We start from the raw sequence: 27,903 nt of genomic DNA, 5'->3' as shown, positions 1-27,903 counted from the left end.
CACGTCTGGGGCTGTGACGGTTCACAGTAGGTTCACCCCGTGCTTGAGTAGCCGCTGCCTGGCCTTGCCCGGGAGGCTGAAGGCGCTGTCCTGTGCGCTGGGGAAGCCGGAGCTCCGGGCGGCCGCCACCAGCGGCTGGAAGTAGGTCTCCTGAGCGGGGCTGCAGCAGGCGTACACGGCGGTGGAGGCGTTCCTGTCGGAGGGAGAGAGACGCATGTGGGGCCGAGCCGGGTCCACGCCAGGCACTGGGGTGCAGTGCGGAGCAGTGGTCACGGCTGGGGGCTTCGGCTCGGGGCCAGGCTCCATCCACACCTGAGGCTGCACGGGCCAAGGAGGGACCCGTGGTGCGTGCAGGACGGCTGGCGGCTGCACAGAGCGCGCTCCGGGGGCGCCGGGCCGAAGCCCCCCGCAGCCCAGCGGCTGGGATGCTTCCGCCGTGACAGGAGGAGCACAGGGACGGAGGGCGGCGATCCGCAAACATGGCCCTGCCCCCGCGGAGCTGACTCCAGGGCCAGGGCCCGACCCTCCAGGCCCGAGCACGAGGCAGGGGCCGCTCGCGCCCCCTCGCCCAGCAAGGACCCAGGAGTGCCCCGCGGTCTCCGCAGGGCCTCTAGCACGCCACTGGGGTTCTGAGCACACAGCTGGGGTGACCCTGGCTGCCCGTGGCGGGGCCTTTCAGGGGCGCCACCTCCCCTCCGTCCCTCCATAAGGGGGACGCGGCAGCAGCCCTCAACTCCCCAGAGTGGAACATGTGCACACCCACCCACCATGAGCTGGAATGGATACACACACACACACACACACAACCACACGCACTATACACACTACATGCACATATACACATGCCACACACACAACCACACGCACTATACACACTACATGCACATAGACACATGCCACATACACGACCACACGCATCACACATGCCACATACACACAATCACACTCACTATACAGATCACACACACGTACATAACCATACAGTACACACCCCTGCACCACACAATATACACACCACACATACAACCACGCGCACTGTACACATACACACACAACCACAAACACTATGCGCACTATGCCACACACATACACGCATCACACACATACAACCACACTACACACACAACACACATACACAGCGCCACACACACACTCGACCAGACATGCCAACGGCAGTCAGGGTGCCAGCTCACAGCAGCCGGGACTTGGCCCTGGAAAGACACGTCGCTCTCGGAGATGCTGGCGGCAGGGGTGCCTGGGGCTGTGCTGGGCAGAAGCTGGGTAGCAGTGCCCTTCCCTGTCGGACCCGGGCCCAGAAACCCGCCCTCCAACCCTCTCGGCACCTCACCAGGTGACCTCAGGACGAGCGGCACATCCTCGTCCCGCGCCAACCCCCTCGCCTGGAAGAGGCTTCCTCCCGCAGGAGCACTGGGCCCCATCATTCCAGGACGAAATGGAAAAAAACGGCCTCCGCGCAGGCCGCCCCTCCCACCCGCCTCTGGAGCTGTGTCGGCAGCTGCCGTTTCCCCAGAGAAGCAGGTGGGGAAAGAGGGACGAAGACGCTGACGGCGAGACGGGGCCCATCCGAGTTAGGACCCGGGGAGCCAGAGCAGGACGCCAGCGGGTTGGGCCCGTGCCTTGCACACAGCTGAGCTGGGATTCAATCCCAGCACCCCTATCCCCCTGAGCCTGCCAGGAGCCATCCCTGCGCACAGAGCCAGGAGTAAGTCCCGAGCATTACTGGGTGTGGCCCTAAAACCAAAAAGCCAAAACATCAGTGATGAGGACTTCCCAGGCTTGAGGGTCCCAGGGGTGATGAGGTGAAAACCAGTCACCCAAGAGACATGATGTGATCGAGAGAGAAACACTCACACGTGACAGGAAAGCCCAAACACCAGCAAACCCGGGGTCCCAGACACCCAACTATGTGAGCGGGGGCCCTCGCTGGGAGCCTGGGAGAAGGTGGGCAGACGCCATGTGGATGAGGACACTGTCCAGGCCGGGACAGGGCCACTGGGTCCTGTCCCAGTCCTACATGAGCTCCGAGCTCGAGAACATCAGGTCCCCAGCCCGGGAAAGGCTTGGGAGGGGAGGAGGGGAGAGGCTGGGGTGTCCTCCACTGAGTCTGGCCTCCGAGAGGAGGATGCGGCTGTGCTCACCTCACAGTTATCTCTGACAGCGCGGGCAGCTGGGCGAAGTCTGAGTGCATCAGGCTGACGGCCTGAAGGAAGCGGCGGTCCTGGGGGGTGGCCGCCTGCAGCTGGCTGGCTTCGGGGGGAGAGAGAAGCACACCGGAGCTGTGAGCCGGGGGCCCCGTCCCGCCCCACGCATCCCCGCCTGGAGGCCGACCGCATCACAGACAACTGAACATGTGTGTGCTTCTCTCACAATGTTGGAGAAACAACCGGAAGAGACAAATGAGCAAGGAGGTGTCTGCCAAGAGATTCCAAACTCAGTGGGAGCCGCGCGCTCTGGCAGCAGCCAGCAAGGGGGGGAGCGCCCGCCCTGACGGCCCCCCGTCGCTAAGGGGCGCCTCCGCGCACCAGCCAGCTCCTTACCCGTCAGCACGTTCTGGACGCGGTCGTAGTGTGCGAAGTTGTAGGCTCTGCCCGGGGCGGCCGTCCTGGCGGCGGGCAGGGTCTCCTTCAGGTGGACCTCCAGCCCGTTCAGGGACGCCAGGCTGCTGTGGTACTGCAGGTGCGAGGAGAGTGGGCTCAGCGGGCCACAGACCCGGAGAACACTGATGATCTTATTTTTTAAGCTTTGGGTTCTAGGCCACACCCAGCAGTGCTCAGGGCTCACTCCTGGCGCTGCACAGGGGGCCTTATGGGACGCCGGAACCTGGGCCGGCTGCGTGCCGGGCCAGTGCCCCACCCACTGCTCTAGCTCTTCCAGCCTGTGAACGACACATATGTATTCGGGGGCCACAGCCGGCGATGCTTGGGGGTCCAGATGGGATGCTGGGGATTGCACCCAGGCTGGCCACGTGCCCACTGCCCCCTGAACTCTTCATCGTGAAGCCACCCCCGCAGCAGGTGGTGCTCTCTGAGCCCTGCTTTGAGCTTTACCAAACGATGGCTCCAGAGTGACACTGCCTCCTTAGGGCCCTGTCCTGGGCAGCAGATGCCCGATACCCCCCCCTGGGGGGGAGGGACTTCCTGGCCTTTTCTGTGCTTCCGCTCTGTCTTCTGATTCTGGGCCACATGCAGCAGTGCTCAGGAGCCCCTCTTGGCTCATTCCTGGCAGTGCTTCAGGGGCACCTCATGGGGCCGGGGACCAAACACACAAAGCCTGTGTGCTTCCAGCCCTCAGAACACTCCCTCTGTCTCCTTCACTTTTTAACCCTTTGTTGACTCCAACATGCTCCCCAGAGGACGGGGTTCACAGAGTCGGGGCAGGTGTGGCTTGAAGCAGAGGCCCAGGCTGTGGGCCGCCCGTCCCCCCGCCCCCCCGCCGTGTGCGAGGGTGGGCGCAGATGCCAATGTGGCGGTGCACACAGGCTGTTCTGGGCGGAAGTGTTATTTTGGGCGGTGGACAGAAGGTGACTTCCTCTCTCTGGGCACGCTGCGGCGACCGTGGCTCTCCAAGCAGCTGGCTGGACGTGGACTTGCTTTGCTGGGAGTCTCCTCACAGGTGCCGGGCCGGGGCTGCTCACCGAGACGACGGCTCCGGGGAGACACCGTCACAGCCCAGCCCTGAGCTCCTGTCTGGGTGGGCGCACACGGACGCCCACACAGGCCTGTGCTGCCGGGAGGCTCCGGCTGGCCCCCAGGAATCTGTCACTCACTGGTCCCCTCCCAGAGGAAAGGAGGATGAAACCAGAGAGCGAGCCGGGCCCAAACCAGTCCAGTTCAGGTTTTGCTTCTGGAACCTTCTGCGGAACTTGAACCCAGAGAGAATCCTGAGCCATAAATACCAGATGTGACGGGAGATGCCAAGCAAACAATTTGTTTCCGGTAACCAAGTGCGCTCACAGAAACCGAGGCCCGCAAATCGGGGCTCATGAGAAAATCTAATTTTTGCCTGTTTTTTTTTTTTTTTTGCATAGCCTGAGCTAAAATGGTCTTGATATTTTTATAGGAAATCTTAAAAATCTGCATGCATATTTAAACTTTTTTTTATAAGAGTTGGTATTTGGGGGCCTGGGGGCTCAATGGGCTGAGTGCAGGCTTTGCGCTCAGGATGCGAAGTTCCACGCCTGACACCAACTGGTCTTCTGAGCCCCCACCAAGAGTGACCCCACACAGAGCCAAGGAGTAGCCCCTGAGCGCCACCTGGTACGGTGCCAAGACCAGAAAAAAAAAAGTAGAAATTTTAAATTACATGGGTGAGAAAGATGAAGAAGAATATGATGCAATTTAAAAACTGCTATGTTCCGGTTTCCGTGTCCGTCCGCCCTGAGGCAGAGTACAGGCACACGCGTCCTTCCATCGCGCCCGGCTGCCTTCCCTAGGGTGGCAGCAGGACAGGCGAGCCATGCAAGGTGGGAAGCATCTTCCTCACCCTGAGGGTCAGCCAGCTTTGGCCCCGAGAGAACTCAAGGGCCGGGCGCAGGCTCGGCTCACCGGAGCCCCGAGGCCCGGGGCCGATCCCTGCCACCGACTCTGGTTTCCCACGTCCTGTCCGGAGTGATCCCCAAGCACAGAGCCAGGAATAGCCCCTGAGCACTGCCGGTGTGACCAAATAACAAACATGCATACACAAGTCTTGGCACCCGATACAGTCACTGCACAGAGGATCTAGGGAGAGAGGAAGTCAGCCTGATGCCGGGACCCCCGGCTGCCCCGTCCAGAGCAAGGCTGGGGCTTGCACGGCAACGGTGCTGTAACGCGTGCAAGAAACGGAACAGCAGTTTCACGCGTGCCCACGGAGCTCTTTCTGCTAACACGCTCCGGCGTGTGCCTGACACGGCTCAGGCCTGTCATGGCAAGGAGCACGGGGCCTCCACGTCTCCTGAAGGTCAGTGCCGTTACCAGGGCTCGCTGGCTCGATGCTGCCCCCTGCCGGGGCCCCCTCTCCACGCAGATCCTCCCCCAGCTGCTCCCGGCCCTGCTCCCTGCCCTCAGCAAACCAAAGGGACAGAAGATGGGAGAGACGCAGGGCGCCTGGGCCACGTGCAGCTGGTCCCGGCAGCCTGCGCCCGCCACGCCAGAACCCCGGCTTAGCATTCCAGTGGGGCCTCATTCCAGACGCAGCAGCAGCTGCAGCGGGCTGGAGGGAAACCAGGTCAAGTACTCTGCATGCAAGCAGAAGGCAACAAATAAACTCTTCGCTTACGAAATAGTGCTCGGTGCAACAGACCCTGCTTTCAGGCCGGCCACCAAGGTGAGTTGTGAGTCCTTTCCAGAAAGATGGGCCTGCCTTCTCCGGTGACCTCGGGGGCTGCCTGCGTCCCACCCCACAGCGAGCACCGCGGAGGACACAGAGGTGCGGGACACCTCGGGACATGTCCGCAGAAGGCAGGGGCCACTCCTTCACGTGCCCACACCCGCCGTGGCCCAGGACAGAGGGGGCGAGGGGGAAGAGGCCACACGCCAGCCCATCACCCGCAGCAAACGGGGCCTTCCTGGGCTCCCCGCTCTGCTCTTCGCGGTCCTGGGGGCTTTACGGCATCTGCCCCTGCGGACACCATGGCTGAGCCCGGAGCAAGGCCACCGCCTGCCTGAATCTGCTCCTGCCCCTGCGTCTCTTCCCGCTTTCTTTGGGGGAAAGGTAGGAGAGAGCTCTCGCAGATGCTTGACTGCACCCCTGGGGCTGGCTGGGAGATGGTACAGCCACGCCCGGGGGGGGGGGGGGGGGGGACTGTGGGGTGCCGGAGCAGGACATAGGCATGGATCCTACCGGGGGCTGAGCCCAAGGTGACCGGCTCCCTGAGGGAGGGCTCTGCCAGGCATGCTAATAAGACGCTGAGAATAACACTGACAAGAAGCAAACAAGGCGTCCCCAGAACACCACCCGCCCGCAGCAATCCCATCCTGCTGGACCGGCTCTCCAGAGGCTGTTACCATAGCAACCGGCCCTCCAGCAGGGCTGAGGCCCCAGTCTGCTTCTGCAGGAGCCAGGAAGGTGCAGATGGGCTTCAGGGGGGCCTCGGGAGCCAGAGCCTTCAGGCCACCTGAGCCTGCTGGATCCTACACCTGGAGTGGGGGAGGGAGGAGAGCCCCCCAGGCCACAGCCCAGCAGCCCAGCCTAGGAAGGAAGGTCGAGCCAGCAGGGCAGGAGCACAGGGCAGCTGGAGTGGCAGAGACCAGGCCCCGCCAGGCCCTGAGCACCATCCGGCACAGTCTGGTGACCCCTGAGTAACCAGAGTGGGGGGCAGGTGCAGCCCTGCCCTTCCTCCTCCTCCTCCTCCTCAGAGCCCTCTCCCACAAGGCTTAGGAGGAGAGTGGAGAGAGAAGAGCCTGAGCTCTGGATGCTGCTGACTCATGCCCTCCTAGCCCAGGGCGGTGGGAACTGCCCAGGGTCTCTGAATGGGACCTGTGCCCACACTGAAGACCAAACCCGGGGCTGGAGCGATAGCACAGCGGGCAGGGCGTTTGCCTTGCACGCGGCCAACCCGGGTTCGATTCCCAGCATCCCATATGGTCCCCTAAGCACCGCCAGGAGCAATTCCTGAGTGCAGAGCCAAGAGTAACCCCTGTGCGATACCAGGTGTGACCCAAAAAGCAAAAAAAAAAAAAAAAAAAAAAGACCAAACCCAGGCTCTTAGCACAGGCAGGTGCCTGCAACAGACCCTGAGGAGGTTGGACACCCCTGCACAGAAGCTCCAGGAGGAGCAAAATGCCAGGAAAGGAATTTCAAAGAAGACCATGGACCACTCCCAAGGCAACCACCCTAGCAACAGACTTTTACCTGAGTAGAAGGCCCACGTGGGGTCAAGCCAGAGGAACCCTATAAACGCCCCCTTGACCAAAGGAGGGGCGCGCATTGCTGCCCGAGCCCATGTGCTGCATGTGCCCACGTGACTGAGCACCTGTGCCACTCACATCTGCCCTCTTGAGATGTGCACTTTCACGCTTCTGTACCTAATGCTGGGATGCGTGGAGGGCCACTCCAAGACCAAACCCACGCTCCGCACACAGGCAGGGAACTGCAACAGACCCTGAGGTGGCTGGATCCCCCGGACAGAAGCTCTAGCAGGAACAAAATGCCAGGAAAGGGCCCTTGGAGAACCCACTTTAGCGCGTTACCCTCACTCTCTCCCCCTCCTTCCCCTTTCTGAAACCCTCCAAATAAAATCTGGCCTTACCACCCCCCCCACCCCACCCCTCGCTCATCTACGCCTGAAATTCTTTTCTGTGAAGCGAGATGAGAACCTGGCAACCCTGGGTCCCGGGGCGGCAGAGGCGGATTGGGAGAAAGTGACCGTCCGTCTCCTCCCCGCTTCACATGAGCCACCCGTGGGGCCCACCCACGTCACCTGCACACACGGGGCCCTGAGGAGGAGGGTCCGGGTGCACACAGGGCCATGTGGGGTTGGGCATATACTCACCACCTCCTGGACGGCGGCTGCGTCCTCCTGCAGCGGCTCAGCGGCCAGCAGGGCCAGCAGCAGACCTTTCACGGAGTGGGTGTACAGTCGCATGGGCACCAGTGCCCCGGGCTGCGCGGCCTTCCACCTCGCCTCCCTTTTCTCTGCCAGGACGCCGCCTTCCGAGTCCGTGGGGCTGGGGGCTGCCGCGCCTGCCCCCTGAGCCTCGCCACCCGGCCCGGAGAGCCGCTCGGCAGATGACAGATGCCCACGTGGCCCTGGGGGAAGGGGCTCTTCTGCAGGAACAGGGGCCTGATCCCGGGAGAGGGTCTCCGGCCCAGCCGCAGGGTTCTGGGGTTCCCGACTGCCACAGTCACCGCCAACTGGTTCCTTGAGGCTGGGGCTCCCCGCCTCCGGGTCCCTCATGCTAGGGAATAGAAAACAACCCGAAGAGGGTGCCTGGTTCTGAGCCTCGGGAATGTGGGTTCCAGACAGGCCCTGCTCCCTGTCGTCTCCAGACAAGCCAGATTTCTCAGCCAAGGGGCATCCACGCACAGGCCCGGGGTCATGGTCAGCACTGGGCACAGCTGTGGGCTGGGAGGCGGGCAGGCCGTTCTCTCCCTTGCTCTTCGGCTGAGCCATATCCGGGGCCGGGGGCTGGAGGGGAGTCACCAGTGTGCAGGCCCCGGAGTCCTCGTGCCGGGCTGCAGCGGTCTCCCCAGGGACAGGCTTCTCGCCAGGGACAGACGTGCTCTGGCCCTTCAGCCGGTGCTGGGCCGGGTGCTCCTGCAGGGAGGCTGCGGGTGCAGGAGAGCTGGTGGCCAAGGCAGAAAGAAAGGGGATGTGAGGAAGGGCGCCCGGCCGTGCACAGGGTGGTGGTGTTGGGAGCCTGGAGGCTGCAGGTCATGCACAGGCAGGGGCGGGCGGCCCACGAGTGAGCCCGGCTGCAGCCCTGCGTCACGCCCTCCTGCACCTGGAGCTCTGCCCCGCAGCGCGGCCTTCTTCTGGGGCCACAGAGCCCATAAGGAGTGATCACTGGGCCTGATACGCAGCTGAACCCCCTGAGGCTCAGTGGGAGGCAGACGCCGACGGAGGCCGGGCGCCAGCAGGTGATGCCCAGCCCAGGGAACCGGGTTCTAGGTCACCCCCGGAGGTGCTCAGGCAGGGCTGACTCCCGGCAGGGTTGGGGGTCAGACCCGGCTCGGCTGCCTGCAAAGCACAGCGGCCCAGCCTCTTCCCTAGGGGCTGGCGTTCCCGAAGCTCTTTCCAAGGCAGGGCGTGGAGAATGTGCATCCTGGAAGGAGGGCAGCCCTGGGGCCCAAGGGAACAGGGTGTGTGGCAAAGGCAGGACACTCCCTTACCTGGTCATCAGCTCCCCGGGGAAATCCTGGAGACTGGCCGCTTCTGCCTCGGTCAGGAACACAGGCACGATGCGGACGTGGCGGGGGAGAGGCGCTCCTAGGAGGGCAGAGCATCGCTCAGGGTGCTCCCGGGGCCAGAGCGGGGGGGGGGGGGGGGGGGGGGGCGCGGGGAGGGGAGAGCGGAAGGACCTGCTCTCAGGGAGGCGCCACCCACAGCCAGCTCAGAGGGCAGCTGCCTGGGAGGGGCCCTCTGCCCAGTCCCTGCAGTGCCCGTTCCGGGGGTGAGGCTGGGCAGGGCGGGAGAGAGGTGGCGTTGGGTGGAAGGCGTGGCAGGGCATCTATCGAGAATCAGAAGCTGGGCAGAAGAGGGGGCTGCGTGAGGAGCCAGAAAGCCCCGCTGCCTCCCAGGGCGGCCTCGCAATGCCGGACGCAGGAGCCTCCGGAAAGGGACGGGAAAGCTCTCCCTACCCTGGGCTCTGCTCTGGACGCTTCGCCTCACATGCATGAACAAAGCACCCCGACGCCTCGGGCCTTTCCCAAGCCACGTCCTCACCCCTCAGCTGCTCCCCGCCCCCCAACCCCCCAGAACCTTCTACTCACCGCCTTCCTGCACTGCAGCCCCTCCTGGGGGTGGTCCCTGGAAAGAAGCAGGCACAGACGCTGGCATGGGGCGGCCCCTCTCCTCCTCGCCCGGCCAGCAGGAAGGCGCAGTGCCATCTGGACCCAGCACGCTGGTGCCCGCCGCATGCCAAGGACAAAGCAGATGGAGCCGAGCCCCCTGCACCCCCTGCCTGGGTCCAGGAGGAGTGGGGCCCCCAGAGCCCGCGGGGCAGCTGCCACCTCAGCACGCAGGCCTGGCCCTGGGGTCCTCTGCTCCTCCTCCAGGGGATGAAAGCCAGGACGGGGGGGTCTGGACTCTGGTCTCCGACACCTTCAGGGAGCTTCCTATCTTGGAGAACACAGGCTCGGCGCCTCTGCCCTGCTAGAGGGCGCATGCCAGATTCAACACGACCCCAACATGCAGGGCCTGGGAGCCTGGGGCAAGGGTCAGACCCACACACACTGGCACAGGAGATGTCGCTGGCTTGGAAATGTCCCCAGCAAGCAGTCCAGGCATCTCAAGTCATAGGTTTTATTTAAAAAAAAAAAATTGTGGGGAGATGGGGTGCCTGGACCCTGTCTGGCCGTGCTCAGGACCTACTCTTGGCTCTGTGCTCAGCGAGGAGCTGGACCACATGGGGCGATAAGCATCGGGCTGGGGTTCTCTGTGTTCAAGGCAAGTGCCGTGACTCTCCCCAGCCCCTCAGAGGAAAGGTTTTGAAAGGATTCACCCACACAAACATTACAAAACCATTCCCTGAGCCAACGTGGTGTGTAGTAGACACGGCATGACTTTCACTCCACAAACTGACCCGGGACAAAAATTCCGTCAACAAAAATCCCGTAACTCTCAAGCGAGCGGTGGGCCCCTTTCCAAGCCTGTGCATTTCTTTTTTTTCTTTCTTTCTTTTTTGGGTCACACCTGGCAATGCACAGGGGTTACTCCTGGATCATGCACTCAGGAATTACTCCTGGTGGTGCTCAGGAGACCATATGGGATGCTGGGAATCAAACCCGGGTGGGCCGCGTGCAAGGCAAATGCCCTACCCGCTGTGCTATTATTGATCCAGTCCCATAAGGTTTTTCTGGGTTTTTTTTTTTTTTTTTTTTTTTTTTTTTTGCTTTTTGGGTCACACCTGGCGAAGCTCAGGGGTTACTCCTGGCTCTGCACTCAGGAATTACTCCTGGTGGTACTCGGGGGACCACATGGGATGCTGGGAATCAAACTCGGGTCGGCCGCGTACAAGGCAAACGCCTACCCGCTGTGCTATCGCTGCTATCGCTCCAGCCCACAAGACCACAAGGCTGAGGACACCTGAAGTCAGCCACACAGACACAGGAAAGCCTCGGCCTTACAGGGAACTGGCCAGAGCCTCTTAAAGCTACAGAGGGCACAGGCAAAGGACTCGTCTTCCTGCACTCGGAAAGTTCTCAACCAAGGGAGCACGTGTCTGGGCTCCGGGGCAGCACCCCATGGGGTGACCGTCCACAGCCTGCGCCTGGCCCTGCACTGGCTCCTTTCGGACGCTCACGGGATCCACTCTGCACTCCGCAGCCCAGCGAGGCTCAGGCTTTGAGTATAGACAGACCTCGGTGTTCTAGGCAGTTCTAGAGAATCACTTCCCGGAAGTGGAATGATGGGAACACGGAAGGTCACCCTGCAGGGGCCATCACACAGGGGCCCGGAAGAGCAGTGCTGATCAAGACAGCCACCGACACGACCTGAGAGCCCAGACTGCCCCAGGAGAGCGCCAACTGTCCCTGCTGATGCATGTGGAAGCATTTATCTTAGCCTATGGGGCTAATGTGGGAGAGAAAGAGTACAGGAGGTGGGGGCTGGGGGTGACAGCACAGCGGGGAGGGCGTTTGCCTTGCACGCGGCCCGACCCGGGTTCAATCTCCAGCATCCCACATGGTCCCCTGAGCACGGCCAGGAGTAGTTCCTGAGTGCATGAGCCAGGAGGAACCCCTGAGCATCCCCAGGTGTGATCCAAAATGAAAAAAAAAAATTTAAAAAAGTTGCTTTAAAAAAGAAAAAGAGTACAGGAGGTGCAGGGCTTGCTCGCACGCAGCCACGCCCAGTCTGCCGGCAAACCACACGGTCCCCTCAAGCACCTCCAGGGGTCGCTCCTGAGCACTGCTGGGTGTGCCTGCCCCCCTCCCAGCCTTTTCCTCCGTGCTACCTTCAGGGGCCAGGGCGCCAGCCTGGCAGGTAGGGCACTTCCCCTGTACGTGGCCAACCGGAATTCTATCCCCAGCGCCTGCTGTGGTCCCCTGGACGCTGCCACGTGTGGCCCCAAGCCCCAAATCTCCCCTTCAAGGGGACCGAGGGGAAATGCCTGGGAACCCCAGGTTCTGTTCTCTGCACTGCATGGTACCTCGAGCACCATGAGGAGGGATCCCACGTACTGAGGATCACCAGGTGACCCCGAAACCAAAACGGTCTTGTCGAATGCTCAGGAAAACCAGGTGAGAGTGAAGAGAAAGAGACGGAAAGCGGAGGCCGGTGCCTCCCTGGGAAGCAGACGAGCAGGAACCCCGCCTGCCAGCACAGCCCCAGCGCCCGGGACTGGAGCGAGTCTGCTGCCCCAGCCCGGCCCTCCAGCCTTGCTCCAAGCTATCCCCGGAGGCGGCGAACCCGAGAAGCACCTCCCCATGTCCCGGGCAGAGACGCACCATCCCTCCGCCTCCACGGACCGGGATACCAACACGAGGGGGAGGAAGGCAATGGGTAGTGCCCCCCCCCCCCCCGCCCACTCGGCGCGACCATACCTGCTCCTGGCGTAGCAGGACCTTGGCCGTGAGGGACGGGGTGAGCTGGGTGCTGACGATCCTAGGGGTCGGACACAGGACCGGGGAGGTGTGAGCAGAGCTGGACCCGGGCCGTGGAGGCTGCTCTGAAGATGCTGCCAGCACACCCGGCGGGCAAGGCACAGACGGACCCAGGAGGGGCCCAGAGGGCAGGGGCACGGGCTCTACGTGCAGCACCCTGGGAATGGCCCCTGAACCACCTGGTGTGACCCCCCCCACCCCACCCGCCAAAAAAAATAAAAGTACTGGCAAAGTATTCAGAGAGGGAGAGAAGCCGGGATGGGTTCAGCACGCAGCGAGGCAGGCCCTGGGGCCCCCAAGAGCTCAGAGCGCTTCCGTAGGTGCCCATTAGGGGTCAGCAGAGAGCAGAGGGCTGGGGTCCTGAAGCAGGAAGGGCGCTGCCTCCCAGGGCTGCCTCGGGGCCTCCTGGGTTCCATGGAGCTGAGGGCTGGCAGAGGCCAAGCCTTTGGCGGGCAGGGCCCTCCCCAGAGCCCAGAGACAGCTCTGAGGCTGCCTCTCACCAGCCCAGCTCTTCCCTGGACACAGCAGGCCCTGAGTTCCCAGCTCCTGAGCCTGCGATCTCTATGGAAGTGGCTCCCAGACTGGGCAGGGGGAGGGGGGCGGGGGGGGGGGAGCGGCTGGACTCACAGGCCCTGGTAGAGGATGCAGCCGGCGTGGACGTGCGGGCAGCACTGGCAGGCCTGCAGGATGAGGGCCGCCTTCAGCAGCAGCAGTGGCTCTACCTGCGGGCAGGGAGAACGCAACCGGCTCAGACAGAGCCTCGCCACAGGACAGGGGCCCACGCAGTCCCCTCCCCACCCTGCGCTGCCGGCCCTAGAGCCAGGAGGCCTCTCTGGATGCTGGAACGCCCAGCACACACAGCCCAGCGCCCTCGGGGGAGCGGCAGGGGGTTACGGCTCACAGTGCAGAGAGGGGGCGGTCAGGACCCAGCTGCCCACCGTGAGATGGTCCCAGTGTGGGCACAGGCCTCTCCAGCCCCATCTGTGGGTTGGTCCAGGGTGGGATGTGGGCACAGGCCAGCCTCTCCAGCCCCGCAGCAGCTGTGCCCGGACCAGCTCCTGGCATCTGGCCTGGGTGTGATTCGGCCTGGGCCCCCTTTCCGGCAAACACAACCCTTAGTGTCTCCTGGGAATCTCTCGTCTCTAGACAAGCAGAGAACATTCCCAATCGCACCCAGGCCTCTCTCATCCCCAGGGACCATTCCAGCCCCCCTCATGCTGGGGCGGGGGCATGGCTCTAAGCTCCACACTCCCAAGCTCAGGCCATGCCCAGAACCCCCTTGCCCCCCCCCCAATATATAAAGCTAGAACAGATTGACCCTGGTCAGGAATGGCCAGCAATGGCCCAAGCCTGTTTCCTGGCTGGCAGCTGAACCCCGTCAGTGGTTAGAACCCAGCGCTGATATGGCCACACCTCAGGACAGCACCCAGACCCCGCGGACTGCCCTGTAGGACACAGAACCCACAGCATGAAACCCCATAAACTGCCCCCACTTCTTGGCAGAGCCACAGCACCCTGTCCTGGGCAAGGGGTCAGCCTGCAGGAGGTGCCCATCACGGAGAGGTGGTCAGTTCTCCTGGTATGCCTGCATCTCCTTCCCTGTGACAACGGTCTGCACATGGAGCACCAGGCAGCAGAGGTGGGAGGCCGGTCCCATGAGACGCCTCTGAACGCTTGTGGCCAGTGGCCAGGCTCAAAGGTCAGTGACATCCCACACCTTTCCCACCCGGAGCCAGCACCCGCGTTTCTGGAAATGCCAGCACCAGGCACCTGCGAGGCTGCGCAGGAAGAACTCCCGGGAGAGTTACGGCAGGAGCAAAGGGGCCTTCAGAGCGCTGAGCTCCCCAGAGAAACCCAGAGAACCCCTACCATGGTCCTCAGGATGCAGTACCAAGCACCGCCTCGACCCTGACCAGGCTCTGGAGGGTGCGGACTGCGAATTCTACTACAAGGTGAGGGATCAGGGCAGGGCAGGGGCTGGGCCACCACATCGAGCCTCACAGTGCTAAACCCCATCTGTCCACTTCCCCAGACACAGTCTACTGAAAGCATGGCGGGAACCCCCTCCCCACCACCGCCATCCAGCCAGGGCCCCCCGGGACACATACAACACCATTCCCAGCAGACAGCGACGGGCGGTTGCCGTGAACATGGCAGCACATGTGTCTGTCTGCCACAGACCAGCGCTGGGCCACGGGACTCCCTGGGCTTCGTCCGGCCCGAGGGCCAGGTGGTCCCCCAGCCTGGCTTGAAGCGGGGAAGCGTGCGGCAGCTCTAGCCCTTCCCAGGCACGGTACCTTGGTGGGGTCGAGGGTCCAGAGGGAACTGAAGATCCTGTCCAGGTCGCCGGTGTGGCTCAGAATCTGCTGGATGGCGGCCTCCCACGCGGCGCCCAGCTCCTCCCGAGAACGGCTCTGAGACAGCAGCCGACATCCCATCAGCGCCACAGTCCCAGATGCCCGGGGGAGCCTGTCCCCACCCGCCGCGGGAGGGGCCTGTTCGGAGTGGCAGTCCCCTCCCCTCCTCCATGGCTGCCCGAAACCCAGGGCACCCGCGGGAGAGCCTCACGGCCAGTGCTCCTGGCCCCCACCCCATCCCCAGTGGGGCAAGCTCGGGGATGAGGTGCCCCCGGGCCCCAGGAAACTGTGTCCCTGAGAGGCTCCAGGAGGCCTGGCAGAGGGACAGACCCCCACCCCAGACCCCCAAACAAATGCTGTGTGCCGCCACCAGCAGCCAGCTAAAAAAAAAAATCGATGCAAGATGGCCACAGCCTCTCAGTATCTGTATTGTAAACCATAAAGCCCCAAAGTAGAGAGAGAGTGCGGGGGAGATTGTCTGCCGTGGAGGCAGGGGGAGGGTTGGAAAGGGGGGATACTGGGGACATCGGTGGTGGAAGATGTGCACTGGTGGAGGGGTAGGTGTTTGGTCACTGCACGTCTGAAAAATCAAACGCGAGAGCTTTGTAACTGTATCTCACGGTGATTCGATTAAAAAAAGAAAAAGATGGCCACAGCGCCACCCTCAGACCTGGTATGCCAGAGAAACGGGTCCGTTGTAGAAGTGGAAGAATCCGATGAGCTGATCCAGGAACTGCTGGCAGCTGACATCCGGGAGCTCCGCAGCGCAGCCCAGCACCTGAGGGAGGACAGCCAGCAGGACAGGCATGCTCCCTGTCCCTCAGGCCCGGACCCAACCCCCGCCCCACCCCAGCCCCGGCATCCAGGACTGCAGAACCAAACCTCACTGGCCTGCAGAACTGGACCTGCTACTGCCCATGGCCTGCACTCAGCCAATATGGTCTCGGGGGGGGGGGGGGGGGGGACCTCAGTGCCTGATCAGGGGCCGAATCAGAAATGCCCGCCCCTGCCTGTTCAGGCGCCCCCGGCTTTCCCGGCCACCCGAGTAGCCATGGAAGGCTCCAGCATGTCCACCGATTCTGTTATGCTCACTTACAGCAACGGTGACTGCTGTCCAGGCCAGAGAGTTCCTGTTCTATTGGACAAGGAAACAGAGAGTACCTATTCTATTCCACGGGAAACACAGTACCTGATCCAGTCTATGAGATAACAGAGAGTATCTGAGCCAATCCTCAGGGAACAGAGAGCACTGATCCATTCATTCCTCAGAACAGAGAGTACTGATCCATTTCTCAGGGAATAGAGAGTGCCTGACCCATTCCTCAGGGAACAGAGAGTACTAATCCTTTCCTCAGGGAACAGAGTACTGATCCATTCCTCAGGAAACAGAGTACTGATCCATTTCTCAGGGAATAGAGAGTACCTGACCCATTCCTCAGGGAACAGAGAGTAAGCCATAGAAGGCTCCAGCATGCCCAACAATTTTATTACACAGGAAACAGACTACCTGTTCCATTATTCCGCAAAGAAATAGAAAGAACTTGTTCTGTTCTCGAGAAAGACTGAGGCTGGAAGACTTTCATGATCTCACTTCAAGAACCTGACTTTAAGACACTGTCAAATTTATTTTGCAGCACAGGGATTAGGGTCACACCGGACATTCGCCCAGGGCTTAATCCTTGGCAGTGCTCAGGGGACCATCTGAGGTTTTGGAGGTTGAAGTCAGGTTACGGGGTGCAAGGCAAGTGCCTTACCTGTGTACTACCTTTCTGGACCCAAGGACCCTCAGGTGTATCAACCGAAAAGAACAAAGGCCAGAAACAGACCCACCGTTAAGTGGTCATTCGATCTTGGGAAAACGTGTGTAAGGATTCCCAAGGTAATGGAGACTTTTTCTCCTTTTCCTACGGTGTTGGGACAACTTTATTCTACCCAACAAGACAAAAAGCTTGATCTCCACTTCACAGCAAACATGGAGATTCATCCTACCCATTTACAGACCTAAATTTAAAAGCTGAGGGGGCTGGAGCGATAGCACAGCAGGTAAGGCGTTTGCCTTGCACGCAGCCAACATGGCCAACACAGGTTCGATTCCCAGCATCCCATATGGTCCCCCGAGCACCGCCAGGAGCAATTCCTGAGTAGTGCATGAGCCAGGAGTAACCCCTGAGCATCACCAGGTGTGACCCAAAAAGAAAAAAAAAAAATTTAAAAGCTGATACTATAAAAACCTATGAAAACATCAGAAAACGTCTTCTCCTTATGGTAATAGGACACAGAAAACAATAACCACAAAAGAGAAAATTGATACATCTGACTTGGTTAAAATGAAAATGTGCTCATGAAGCTGAAATAACAGTAAGCAGGCAAGGTGCTTGCCTAGCATGCAGCTAACCCAGGTTTGATCCCTGGTCCCCATATGGTCTCCAAACCTGCCAGGAGTGAGCGATTCCTGAGCCAGGAATCATCCCATTGGGTGTGGACCCCTCCCCAGCCCCCCCAAGAAAACCCCCCAAAAATCCTGCTCATCAAAACACACCAGTAAGCAAACCACTGGGACTGGAGAGAGTACAGCAGAAAAGGCATTTGCCTTGCATGTGGCTGGCCCAGTTAAATCTCCGACACTACATCAGGTCCCCTGAGCCCCGACAGGAGAGATAGATCCCTGAACCACAAAGACAGGAGTAGCCCCTGAGCATGACTGAGAATGGCCCAAAGTAAAAAAGCAGAAATAGCAACAACAACAAAATAAGAAAGAAACAAAGAAAGAAAAAGCAAAAGCTAATAGGATTTACAAAGGAGAAATAATACTTTTAAAAATATGTATCTGACAAAGAGGCGTTATCTTGAAAACACACACACACACACGCGTGCGCGCGCACACACACACACACACACACACACACACACCCCAAGAACTCCTATAACCCAATAAAAAATGAAAACTCAATTTTAAAAATGGGCCAAGGCTTTTGGATAGGTATTTCTCAAATAAATCTATATAAGGCACCATTAAGTGTGTGAAAAGGACAGTATCATTCATCAGTGGGGACAGACAATGAAACACACAGTGACACAGCACTCCCCAGCCAGAAGGGAAGACGAGACCCACGGCATCTGTGCTAACACATCCGCACACATTGCCGGTGGGCTCCTGCAGGAAACCACACTGGGAGAGGTCTGGCTGCTTCTCAGAGAATCGACCCACCAGAACCCTCTGACCCAGTGATTCTATGCCCAATATTTACCTCCAAGGAAGGAAAATTCAGTCCACAAAAAGCCTTCAGAGGACAGCTCCTGGGTCTCTTATTCTTAGCTGCCCCAAACTGGACACAGCTCACGGGGACATACGAAGGAGGGGGAGGGGCTGGAGAGAGAGAGGGCAGGAGCCGGGTACCCGCCCTGCACGTGGCTGACTCGGACTCAGTCCCTGTGCGCCCTGCTCCCCTGAGTACCAGTGGGTGCAGCCTAGAGGCCTCTGGGCACCCCGGCACTCCAGGGCATCACAACACAGCATTCTTGGACTCTCGCTTTGAACCTCCAGGAGATTTTCAAAGAATTGTCGAGAGGGGTCCCTGGACCTCCTGAGGAGGAGATCAATGGCCGGGCTAAGGTGGACAGGGAATGATGTTTGGCAGTAAGTCTGAAAGTACTGCTGTGACACGCGGAAACAGGGACAAGCCACCACTCCATGGTGGTCACTGCACTTGTTCAGAGGCATGCATTAATTCACGCACTAATTCACTCCTCCAACACTTTGGGATGGGCTGAACGGACTGACGGGGAAAAGCACGGAACAAAGGCTACAAAGGGCAGGCCAGGAAGGAGCAGCTCAGCGGGGTGAGAGCTCATGTGCTGTCCCCTGACAGCAGACACCAAATGGTGTCTACAGGGACGCCAAATGGTCCCTGGAGATCCCCGTGCCTCATCATCATGTCAGCCCCCCGGAGACCATGTATTTCACCAAGGATCGGCTCACTGGCGATCTGTGTGCACCGGTGTCCGTGGGTAAGCTCAGGGGGTCTCCCATCCTGTGGAGGGGCGCTTGAGAGCTAAGTACTTCACGGAACTCAAATGTCTCCCCCAAAGAGGCCTGGAGAGACAGAAGGGCCAGCTGGGTGCTTGCCTGGTATGCAGCCGACCCGGGTTTGACCTCTGCACCACATACAGTCCCCTGATCACCGCCTGGAGTGATCTCTGAGCACAGAGCCAGGAGTAAGCCTGAGTAGGCCAGGTGTGGCCTCCCAAAACAAAACAAAAATGTTTTAAAATTATCTCTGAAAGAATCTTGGAAATCAAACATACATGCCTCGAGGTCTCAGTGTTTTAAGGTCACATCCCCAGAAAATGCGGAGAGGCCAGATAAGTTTTTTTTTTCTTTATGGGTCACACCCGGCGATGCACAGGGGTTACTCCTGGCTCTGCACTCAGGAATTACTCCTGGTGGTGCTCGGGGGACCCTATGGGATGCAGGGAATTGAACCTGGGTTGGCTGCATGCAAGGCAAACACCCTACATGCTATGCTATCGCTCCAGCCCCAGAGGCCAGAGAAGTTTCCAGAGTACAAAGAAGAAAAAGATGGAGACGGCCTCAGAGAAAGCAGAATGCCCACGGGCTGGCTGTGTCTCACAGGAGGGCCAGCCACAGGCCACGCGGGTCCGTCGGGGATGTCACAACCGAGATGACTGTTATGACCTGCACCTGCAGGGTGGGATGTGGATGACATTGGACACGCACAAGGGGGCAGCGGGACAAGCGAGTCATCTAAGGAGCCTGACTGGGCTTGGTCACCCAAGTACCCGGCTGAAGACTCAGGGCCCCCCAGAGCGGAGAGTCCACTGGCTCAGAATCTGCCCCTTCAACTCACCCAAAGGTAGTCCCCATCCATTCTCACGGCGAACTTCAGCTTCCGCAGACGAATGAGAGTGGGGGGCGAGCCGGAAATGTCCGAGACGCAGTGGACAACGCCCGCGATCTGTCCACAGAGCAGCTCCTGTTGGTCGAGCAGGGTCTACGGGAAAAGCGCGAGGGCCAGTGGGAAGCTGGGCGGGTCAGGCGTGCATGCCACTCTCGAGGGCAGGGTGGGCCAGATCTGGGGTACCGCTGCTTCCACACGGCCCGGGCACCCTAAGTAGGTTTTCTGTACTTGGAGGGGCTGCAAACCCAAGCAGGAAGGAGGATCCCGAGTGCTGCGGGGCTGAACACGCCCACGACCCTCACCCCTGGCCTGGAAGGGGGCTCAGCAGTGCAGCCCCTGCCTCGAGGCCTGGGGCCCTTGCTTTTATCCCCGCGCTGGGCCCTTTCCTAACAACCCAACTCATCCTTTGGTCTCTTGGACCAAGTCTTCCACGCCCTGCCCAGTGTCCTGAGCCATGCGGAACCCCCAGAGATGCGTCACAGAAGACCATCCAGAACGGGAACTCCACAATGACGGGCCTGTGGCTGGGGAAACGCGAGCCTTTCATCCTGCTCGAATCCTCTGCAGAGAGGCCAGAGCAGCCCAGACTGGCCCCAAGCCCCGAATGAGAGCACGGCCACGAGTCTGTCTTAGCGTGGACGGCCAGGGCCCAGGCCCCCGGGACAAAGCAGGAAATGGTCTTCCTAGCTGCTAGGACTGAGCAGGCGTCTAGGCAGGTGGTAAGCCTATAGCAGTATAAAGGAAAGACCAGGCAGAGGCCCCTGCCTGGCTCCCCCGGAGGAAGTAGTGGACACCCTACCCTCTAACAGGGACCACACAAATGACCCGGATCTCTCAGTCACGCCAGGGCGTATGGGGAAAACAGGGAAGTGTGGGGGTGAGGAGAGCAAGATCGTAAAAGGGACTTAAAGCACCACATTAACAAGGACCACGTGGACCTTATTTAATACCAACTTATTTCTAATGGCGCTAAGTTTACATAATTTTTTCCCTTAAAAAAAATTTTTTTTTGGTGGTGCCAGGGATTGAAGCCAGGGTCTCCCACATGCCGGGCAACTGTTCTGCCACCCATGCCCAACCCATGAGGACCCTGTTTGAATCTAGATTGTAAAAAGACAGAGTGGGGGCGGGAGCAATAGCATAGCGGGTAAGGAGCTTGTCTTGCACGCGGCTGACTTGGGTGTGATCCCCAGAACCACATATGATCCCCTAAGCCCCATCAGGAGTGACCCCTGGGTCCAGAGCCAGGAGTAAGCCCTGAGCAATGCCAAGGGTGGCGTGAGAACCAAAACAAAACGAACAAGAAGATGCGTGATAAAGCACTTGCCCCACACATGGCAAACCTTGGTTTGATCCCCAGCTCCACTTACGGTGTCTGAGTACCACCGCCAGGCTCATCCCTGACCGTGGAGCCAAGGACAGCCCCAGCTCAGTGCAGTGTGGTCCGACACCCCCACCCCCAAATGAGAGAGACTGGAAGGGGGAAGGAAGAAGGACGAACTGATTTGTAAAATACCAAAGACAAAACTTTAATAAGTTAACATCAGACGGCACTGGAAATTGTTATTATTATAAACTTGTTAGGCATGATCTTAGGGGAAAAAAAAAAAGTCCTTCAGGAGCTAGAGCGATAGCACAACGGGCAGGCCTTGCAGGTGACGGACCTGGGTTCGATTCCCAGCATCCCATATGGTCCCCGAGCACCGCCAGGAGTGATTCCTGAGTGCATGAACCAGGAGGAACCCCTGTGCATCGCCGGGTGTGACCCCCCCCAAAAAATGTCCTTCAAATCTGGGGGGCCTCACTCATTGTTGGCACACAGAGAGACAAGTCCAGAGAATAAGCAGTCCAAAACCATTGGCACTGGATTACAAATCAGACAATCAAGCAGTAGGGCGAGAGGTGGTGAGGGAGGGAAAGAGAGGGGCACTAGAAGTCTAGAGATGACACAGGGCAGTGTGGAGGTTCTCACGCACTTTGGTCCCTGGTGCAGTAACTTTTGCCTCAACATAAGTCAGTACTATTGAATGATGTTACCTGAACTTCAGTCCAATGAGTGAGCCAGGGAGACAGAGCAGGAAGGAAGGGAGGGAGGGAGGAAGGGAGAGAGGGAGGGAGGAGCAAGCCCCGGGTATCTCCAGCACCTCGTGGTCCCCAGAGCCTCTCCAGGAGCAATACCCGACCAACGCACCCAGAGAAGCCCCTGAGCTCCATCAGGCGTGAAGTAAAAACATAAAAACAAGCTACAAAAGAATGTTTTAAAATCCCCTTCCCTTTGGAGAGGTCAGAGGAAGACAACAGTGACACAGGATCTACCATTTGCTTCCAAACGCTCTTGGGGAAACGGCAAGGGTTGGGAGTGGTGGGTAGGACAAGTGACACAAGGTGGACAACGTGTCCGTAAACTGCTGAGCTGTGGCCGAGGGCGCCCCACGGTCCCCCCTCTACTGTGTGTCTCTCAGAAAGAATTATTTTCACTGAGCCGATCAAAATTCAAAAGCACCAGAGGGCAGCGGGAAAATCATGAGGGAGCGAGACGGCCAGGAAAGAAGGGAGAACAGAGTCATCTGGGAATTTCAAGACCTTTCAGAAAGGAGGGGGCAGGCAGGGCACAGTCCCCGACTGTGCATGGGTCCCCGACATCCCGATGGTCCCCCAAGCACCGCCAGGAGTGATTCCTTAGCACAGAGCCAGAAGGAACCCCTGAACACAGCTGGGTGTGGCCAACAAACAAGGAAAGGAATTTTAAGACCTAACCAGGAAATAGTTGCTCAACTCAGAGTAGAAGTGTTCAGTGCCTGGATGAAGCACAGACAGGAGTTCCCACTGTAAAACCCATCCAGTCTTGGGGATAAAGAACCACTGTGAAAAACTGTAAAACTGTGCGAAGTCAGCCTCAGGCACAGGGCACCCCCTCCCCGCCCCAGCGCTGAAATGCCCCGAGGCTTACCTCCGAGGGGTAGAAATAACAGATGCCAGCTCTGGTGGGGTCTCCTTCTTCCTTTACCTTTGAGCCATCGTAAAGGAAAAAATAATCCCACCTGGCAAGAGAACAGAACGCAGCCATGCTGCCGTGTACCTGGGCACCGGGCTTCAAGACACACCAGCCAGTCTCCAGCCGGGAAGCTGGTGACTCCCACTGGAGAAGCCCGCTGGACGATCAGTGGCCGCAAACTAATCTGGCGCTTTCAGGGGTGCGTCCAGTCCCGGGAGACACGGGAGACCCAGCACCCAGAAAGTCACTGCTGGTCTGAGATTTGGAGGTCCTTTGCCTCTCTGGTGCCAACATCCAGGAGGGGCGTCTGAGATGCACCCGCCCAGCCCTTCTAACCGCAGGGCACTGGCTCCCCACCACACCCTTCTTCCACGCTTCCAGCCCCTGGCCACGGCGGCAACGGGCCCACAGTAATGAGCAGTTTCAACGCAGGAGACAGTCTGCAGGGCCAACAGGCCCACAAGAGTTCACAGCCGTGCCGCCAAACCTTCCCTGTCTTCTCACCAAGCGCAATCCTTCACCTGCCATCACCCTGTCTACGCCTCTGGGAATCTCCTGTCACCTGCCAGAACCCTCTGGACGCCCCCACCCACCAGACCCAAAGCCAGCTGGGCAGTGGAAGTGTATCTCTAAGGCCAGGAAGCAAAGGACACAGTGGCTCAGACGCCCCCAGTGGACTTTCTCAGCCGGCAGGAGGGGCCGTGGCCGCCCTCACCTGGCCCCGCCTCCCGGGGCTCGGCCCTCGCTCCGCCGCCCTCACTGGCTCCCGCCTTCTCCCAGGCAAGCCACAACTCGACTTCCAGCAGCATCCCAGGTCCCAGCGCCAAGGTGGGCACCAGGCTGTGGGGCCAGTCCAGATCCCGACGCCATGAAAATGCTTTGAGGGCGGGGTAGTATGGTGCGTAGGGCGCTTGCCTTGCACGCGACCAACCCGGGTTCCATCCCGGCACCACCTCTGGGTCCCCAGAGCACCGCCACGAGTGATCCCTGAGCCAGGGGTGGCCCCCAAACACACGAACAAAAATGCTTCGAACACAGCCTCACACCCCGCCCCCCATCCCGGGTCCTGCCCCCACCCGTGACCCCGCTTATGGGGAAAAGCAGGGTCTCCACTTCGGCAGAGAAGCCCGGGGAGTCATTTCCATCTGCTCCATCTCAGCGACCCCCACCCTGCAAGGTCACGACTTCCTGTGCCTCAGCCCAGCCAACGGTCAGTGTCTGCTGAAGCAGACTGGGAGCGAGGTCCAGGGTGTGCGGGCCCTGGGAGGGGGCCGGGGGGGCAGGTAGAGGCTGTGCAATACCCTCTGGGGCCAGCCTGGCCACCCCTCTTCTGGGGCTGAGGTTCTAGAACCCGCCACTTCCAGTCTCCGCAAAGGGAGGTGATCAGAGGTGGTTACTGGACACAGCTATCTTTTAGGGGTTTTTATGGGGGGAGGACAAGGTGGGGTCACACCCGGAGGTGCTCAAAGGCTATTCCTGACTCTACTCAGGGGGGAGAGTAGAGTCCCTTGCCCCCCCCACCCCCAAACACACACGCCCGACCAGCCCCATGCTTGATCAGGCTGCTGAGGGAAGTAGCTTTTTCCCCCCTTAAGAAAATCCAAAGAAGGATCCTCCCAGGATGGGAGATGCATGTTGAAAGTAGACTATGGACCGAGCATGACTGCCACTCAATGCCTCTTTTGCAGACCACAACACCGCGGAGGCAGGGTGGGATGGGGGGGATGGGGGTGGGAGGGATACTGGGATCCGTGGTGGTGGGAAATGGGCGCTGGTGGAGGGATGGGTATTTGATCATTGTTGAATCGAAACCCAAGCACAAAAATTTGTAAGTCTACAACTGTACCTCATGGTGTCTCACTAATAAAAATTTTTAAAAAATTAAAAATCCAAAGAGAGGGGCTAGAGCAATACTAGAGCGGGTAGGGCACTTGCCTTGTATGCGACCAACCCTGGGTGTGATCCCCAGCATCGCATATGGTCCCCCAAGCACTGCCAGGAGTCACTCCTGAGTGCAGAGCAGCCAGGAATAACCCCTGAGCATCGCCCCCTGAGCATGGTCCAAAAACAAACATAAAGAAAAACATCTTAAAAAAAAAAAAAGAAAATATCCAAAGCGAGGGGCTGCAGAGATTGGCCAGGTGTTTACAGGGGCATGCGATTCTTGCCACTGCACAAAATCCCTGGAACACCGCCAGGTGGGACCCCAAGGCCCTCCCCGCCAAGGTAAAGTGAGTCCAAAGCATCTGTAGATTTCCAGGGAACCTGAACCCCCGCCCCGCAGCCTGGTGGGCTTTAGGCCAGGGCAGGAGCCGCCACTCACCAAGACGCCGGCTTCTCGGTGGACACGGTGGCAGCCATTTACTCTCCAGGCACCCGCATTCTCTTTATTGGGGTTTTCTTTTGCAGCAGGGCTGCTCTCTCTCCGGCAGGGACCATTCAGCTGGGCCCCTAGTCCACAGATGGCGGATGTGGGAGGAGGCCGAGTTCTCCACCCCCCGGGTCCAGTGCTTGGGGCTCATTCAGCCTGAAAGTGACGCTTCCCTTCTCAGCAGGCCCCGTGGGGCCAGGAGCCCCTGCAGGCCTCTCTGCGCTTCAGGAGAGGGTGTAAAGCAAACCCAGCAAACCCGGCAAACCGCAGTCCCCCGAGTTTGCTCTGGGAGCCCCAGTAGCCTCTCCCACAGTTCTTTGCCAGGAGGGCTCGACCAGGCAGGCGTATGCTAAAGCCGGTGCTCTGACGTGATTCCTAGCTGGTTAGTCCTAGCGCCACCCAGAAGGTTCTGTGTTGAAGTCTCCAGCTCAGGCATGAGGGCTGGGCCCTGAGATAAACACACAAAGGAGAGATTATTTCAGAAACCCACGAGAGATCATGTGATGCTCGGGGGTGTGCGTGTGAGTGAATGAGCCACTTCAAAGAAGCTTTCGAGAAAGTCGAAATCTCCAACAGAAAGAGAGGGGAGCTGAGTATAGTGCCTTCCTATCTTGAAGAGTTAGGTCTCATGGGAAGAGAATATAGATGCAACCTGTGGAAAAATCCAGGGCAGAAAGGGCAGCCAGACCAATCAAGGGCTTGCTGTAGTCATAACGGGAGTGGATTTAGGGAACAGTCACCTTGCCAGAAAAGAGGATTTAACAAATCATCTGCAAACTCTCACGAGAGGACGGGCAACTCAAGATTTGGGAGTCAGGGGGTGGGAGCAATAGGGAGGGCATTGGCCTTGCACACGGCCAACCCCGGGTTCAATTTCCAGCACCCCACACAGCCCCCCGAGTTGGTGAGGAGTGCTCTCCGAGCACAGAGCAGGAGTAAGCACCATCAGGTGAGGCCCCAAAGCCAAAAATTTTTTTAAAAATTTAAAAAAAATTGGAATCAAAAGGAACCAGCATCACTGAATTCCTGAGTTTCTCACTACTCTCCAAAACCATCTCTCGCGGACCTGGCTCACTGCTCCAAAGCACAGGGCGAGGTACCCATCCACCTTGCTAAATGTGGCATCCCCACAATCTCCAAAACCAGGCCTAACAGTCCCACAAGACAACCGTTTGGTTGTGTTTTAGGGAACACCCCGGGGCTGGAGGGCCTGCGGGGGCTTCGGATTGAACCCAGGGCTTTCCGCAGACACAGACAAAGCAAGCATTGAGTCCTCTGACTTCTTCCTGTCCCAAGACACCTCCCAAGACCCCCTTAGGTGACTCCAAAATTATATTCCTAATGTCGCCCTTCTTCAAGCTTAGGTTCCGGGAACTTGCTCCCCAGCTGTCACCCTGCTGGTAGCCCCAACAGATGACTCCAATGCTCCTTTGGTGGAGCATTGAGGCTTCCCGGGAGAGGAGCAGTAGGAGAACCCGGGAGGCCAATCAGATCGCGACCAGGCCTCTCCTCAAGATGCGTCTGGGTGGAAGTTCCTGGGGTGATGCTCAGGGCATCTGAGAACCTTTTAAGCCGATGCCCGCAAGGGGCTGGGGTCATCTGAGCTCCCGGGGTCAAGGCCCGCGGTCAGAAAGGCTCCCCTCCCCTTCCCCCCATCCCTGGTTCCCAGGGTCCTGGGCCCTAACCCCAGGCCAGGTCTGTCTCAGGAAAGTTCAGACAAGAAGTGGGGGGCGGCTCTCAAGTGGGCCGGACTGGACAGGTCACCGAGAGTCAAAAACGGGGGGGGGGGGGGTCCCGCGAATGCCAAGGGGAGGCGGGTGGGGGCTGGGAGGGGGCAGGGGACCAGGTGAGCGGATAAGCGGAATAGGAAACCGGGTGCCAAGGGCCACGCGGCTCTCGGGCCCCGCGGGCTTCGGCCCCGGGGGGCTGCGCGTGGGCGGGTCCAGGCCCCGCGAACCGTCGCCCTAGGCCGGGGTCCCGCCCCCCTCGGGGCTCCCCGCGACTCTGGGCGCTGCCCACCCGCCGGAGCAGCCGGCACCCTCGGGTCTCGGGAGTGGGGGGCGGGGTTCAGCCTGCGGACCGCGGGGCGCGCGCGGCGCCCCAGACTCCCACCCGGTACCTGCGCGCGCGGCCGAGAAGCGCCCGGGTCACGAGCCTGGCGGCGGGGGCGGGGTTCCCCGCTCGGCGGCGCGTGGTGATGACGGAGCAAGCGCGCCGGGCCGGGCCGGGCAGGCGGGGCGCCCCAGGCCCCCGCCCGGTACCTGCGCGCGCGGCCGCTGGGGTTTTCCCCGCGAGGCGGCGCGCGGTGATGACGTCAGGAGCGCCGGGCCGGCCCGGCGGGGCGCCCCCAGGCTCCCGCCCGGTACCTGCGCGCGCGGCCGAGAAGCGGCCGGGTCGCGCGCCTGGGGGGAGTGGCGTTCCCGCGAGGCGACGCGCGGTGATGACGTCGGGAGAGCGCCGGGCCGGCCCGGCGGGGGCGCTCCAGGCTCCCACCTGTGTCTGTGCGCGCGGCCGAGAAGCGGCCGGGTCGCGCGCCTGGGGGGGAGTGGCGTTCCCGCGAGGCGACGCGCGGTGATGACGTAGGGAGAGCGCCGGGCCGGCCCGGCGGGGGCGCTCCAGGCTCCCACCTGTGTCTGTGCGCGCGGCCGAGAAGCGCCCTGGTCGCGCGCCTGGGGGGGAGTGGCGTTCCCGCGAGGCGGCGCGCGGTGATGACGTCAGGAGCGCCGGGCCGGCCCGGCGGGGCGCCCCAGGTTCCCACCCGGTACCTGCGCGCGCGGCCGAGAAGCGGCCGGGTCGCGCGCCTGGGGGCGTGGCGTTCCCGCGAGGCGGCGCGCGGTGATGACGTCGGGAGAGTGCCGGGCCGGCCCGGCGGGGGCGCTCCAGGCTCCCACCTGGTGTCTGTGCGCGCGGCCGAGAAGCGCCCGGGTCGCGCGCCTGGGGGGCGTGGCGCTCCCGCGAGGCGGCGCGCGGTGATGACGTAGCGACGCCGCGAGCCCC

The 27,903-nt window shown here is 60.3% G+C and overlaps 1 protein-coding gene across 1 annotated transcript; it reads right to left on the bottom strand.

The window, feature by feature from the left end:
* Nucleotides 1–25,177, bottom strand: HPS4 (HPS4 biogenesis of lysosomal organelles complex 3 subunit 2). Its single transcript, XM_056116571.1, has 13 exons — nucleotides 24,859–25,177; nucleotides 22,491–22,581; nucleotides 19,490–19,633; nucleotides 15,292–15,399; nucleotides 14,562–14,678; nucleotides 12,892–12,986; nucleotides 12,205–12,265; nucleotides 9,433–9,469; nucleotides 8,833–8,929; nucleotides 7,493–8,285; nucleotides 2,559–2,691; nucleotides 2,160–2,268; nucleotides 1–193 (listed from the first exon to the last, which is right to left on the bottom strand). The coding sequence occupies exons 1-13, from the start codon at nucleotides 24,894–24,896 to the stop codon at nucleotides 22–24; spliced, it is 1,995 nt and encodes a 664-aa protein (XP_055972546.1). The 5' UTR covers nucleotides 24,897–25,177; the 3' UTR covers nucleotides 1–21.
* Nucleotides 25,178–27,903: the final 2,726 nt, after the last annotated feature.

Source organism: Sorex fumeus, unplaced genomic scaffold, assembly GCF_029834395.1.
Source record: "Sorex fumeus unplaced genomic scaffold, SorFum_2.1 ptg000032l, whole genome shotgun sequence".
Classification (NCBI taxonomy): Eukaryota; Metazoa; Chordata; class Mammalia; order Eulipotyphla; family Soricidae; genus Sorex; species Sorex fumeus.
This window is presented reverse-complemented; position numbering and strand designations above follow the sequence as displayed.

Coding starts and splice junctions, on each gene's coding strand:
- HPS4 (XM_056116571.1), bottom strand. CDS start 24,896: ATGGCTGCCACCGTGTCCACCGAGAAGCCGGCGTCTTG. Junction 22,582..24,858: donor ACCGAGAAGCCGGCGTCTTG/GTGAGTGGCGGC, acceptor TTCTCTTGCCAG/GTGGGATTATTTTTTCCTTT. Junction 15,400..19,489: donor TGGATGGGGACTACCTTTGG/GTGAGTTGAAGG, acceptor GTCCTCCCTCAG/GTGCTGGGCTGCGCTGCGGA.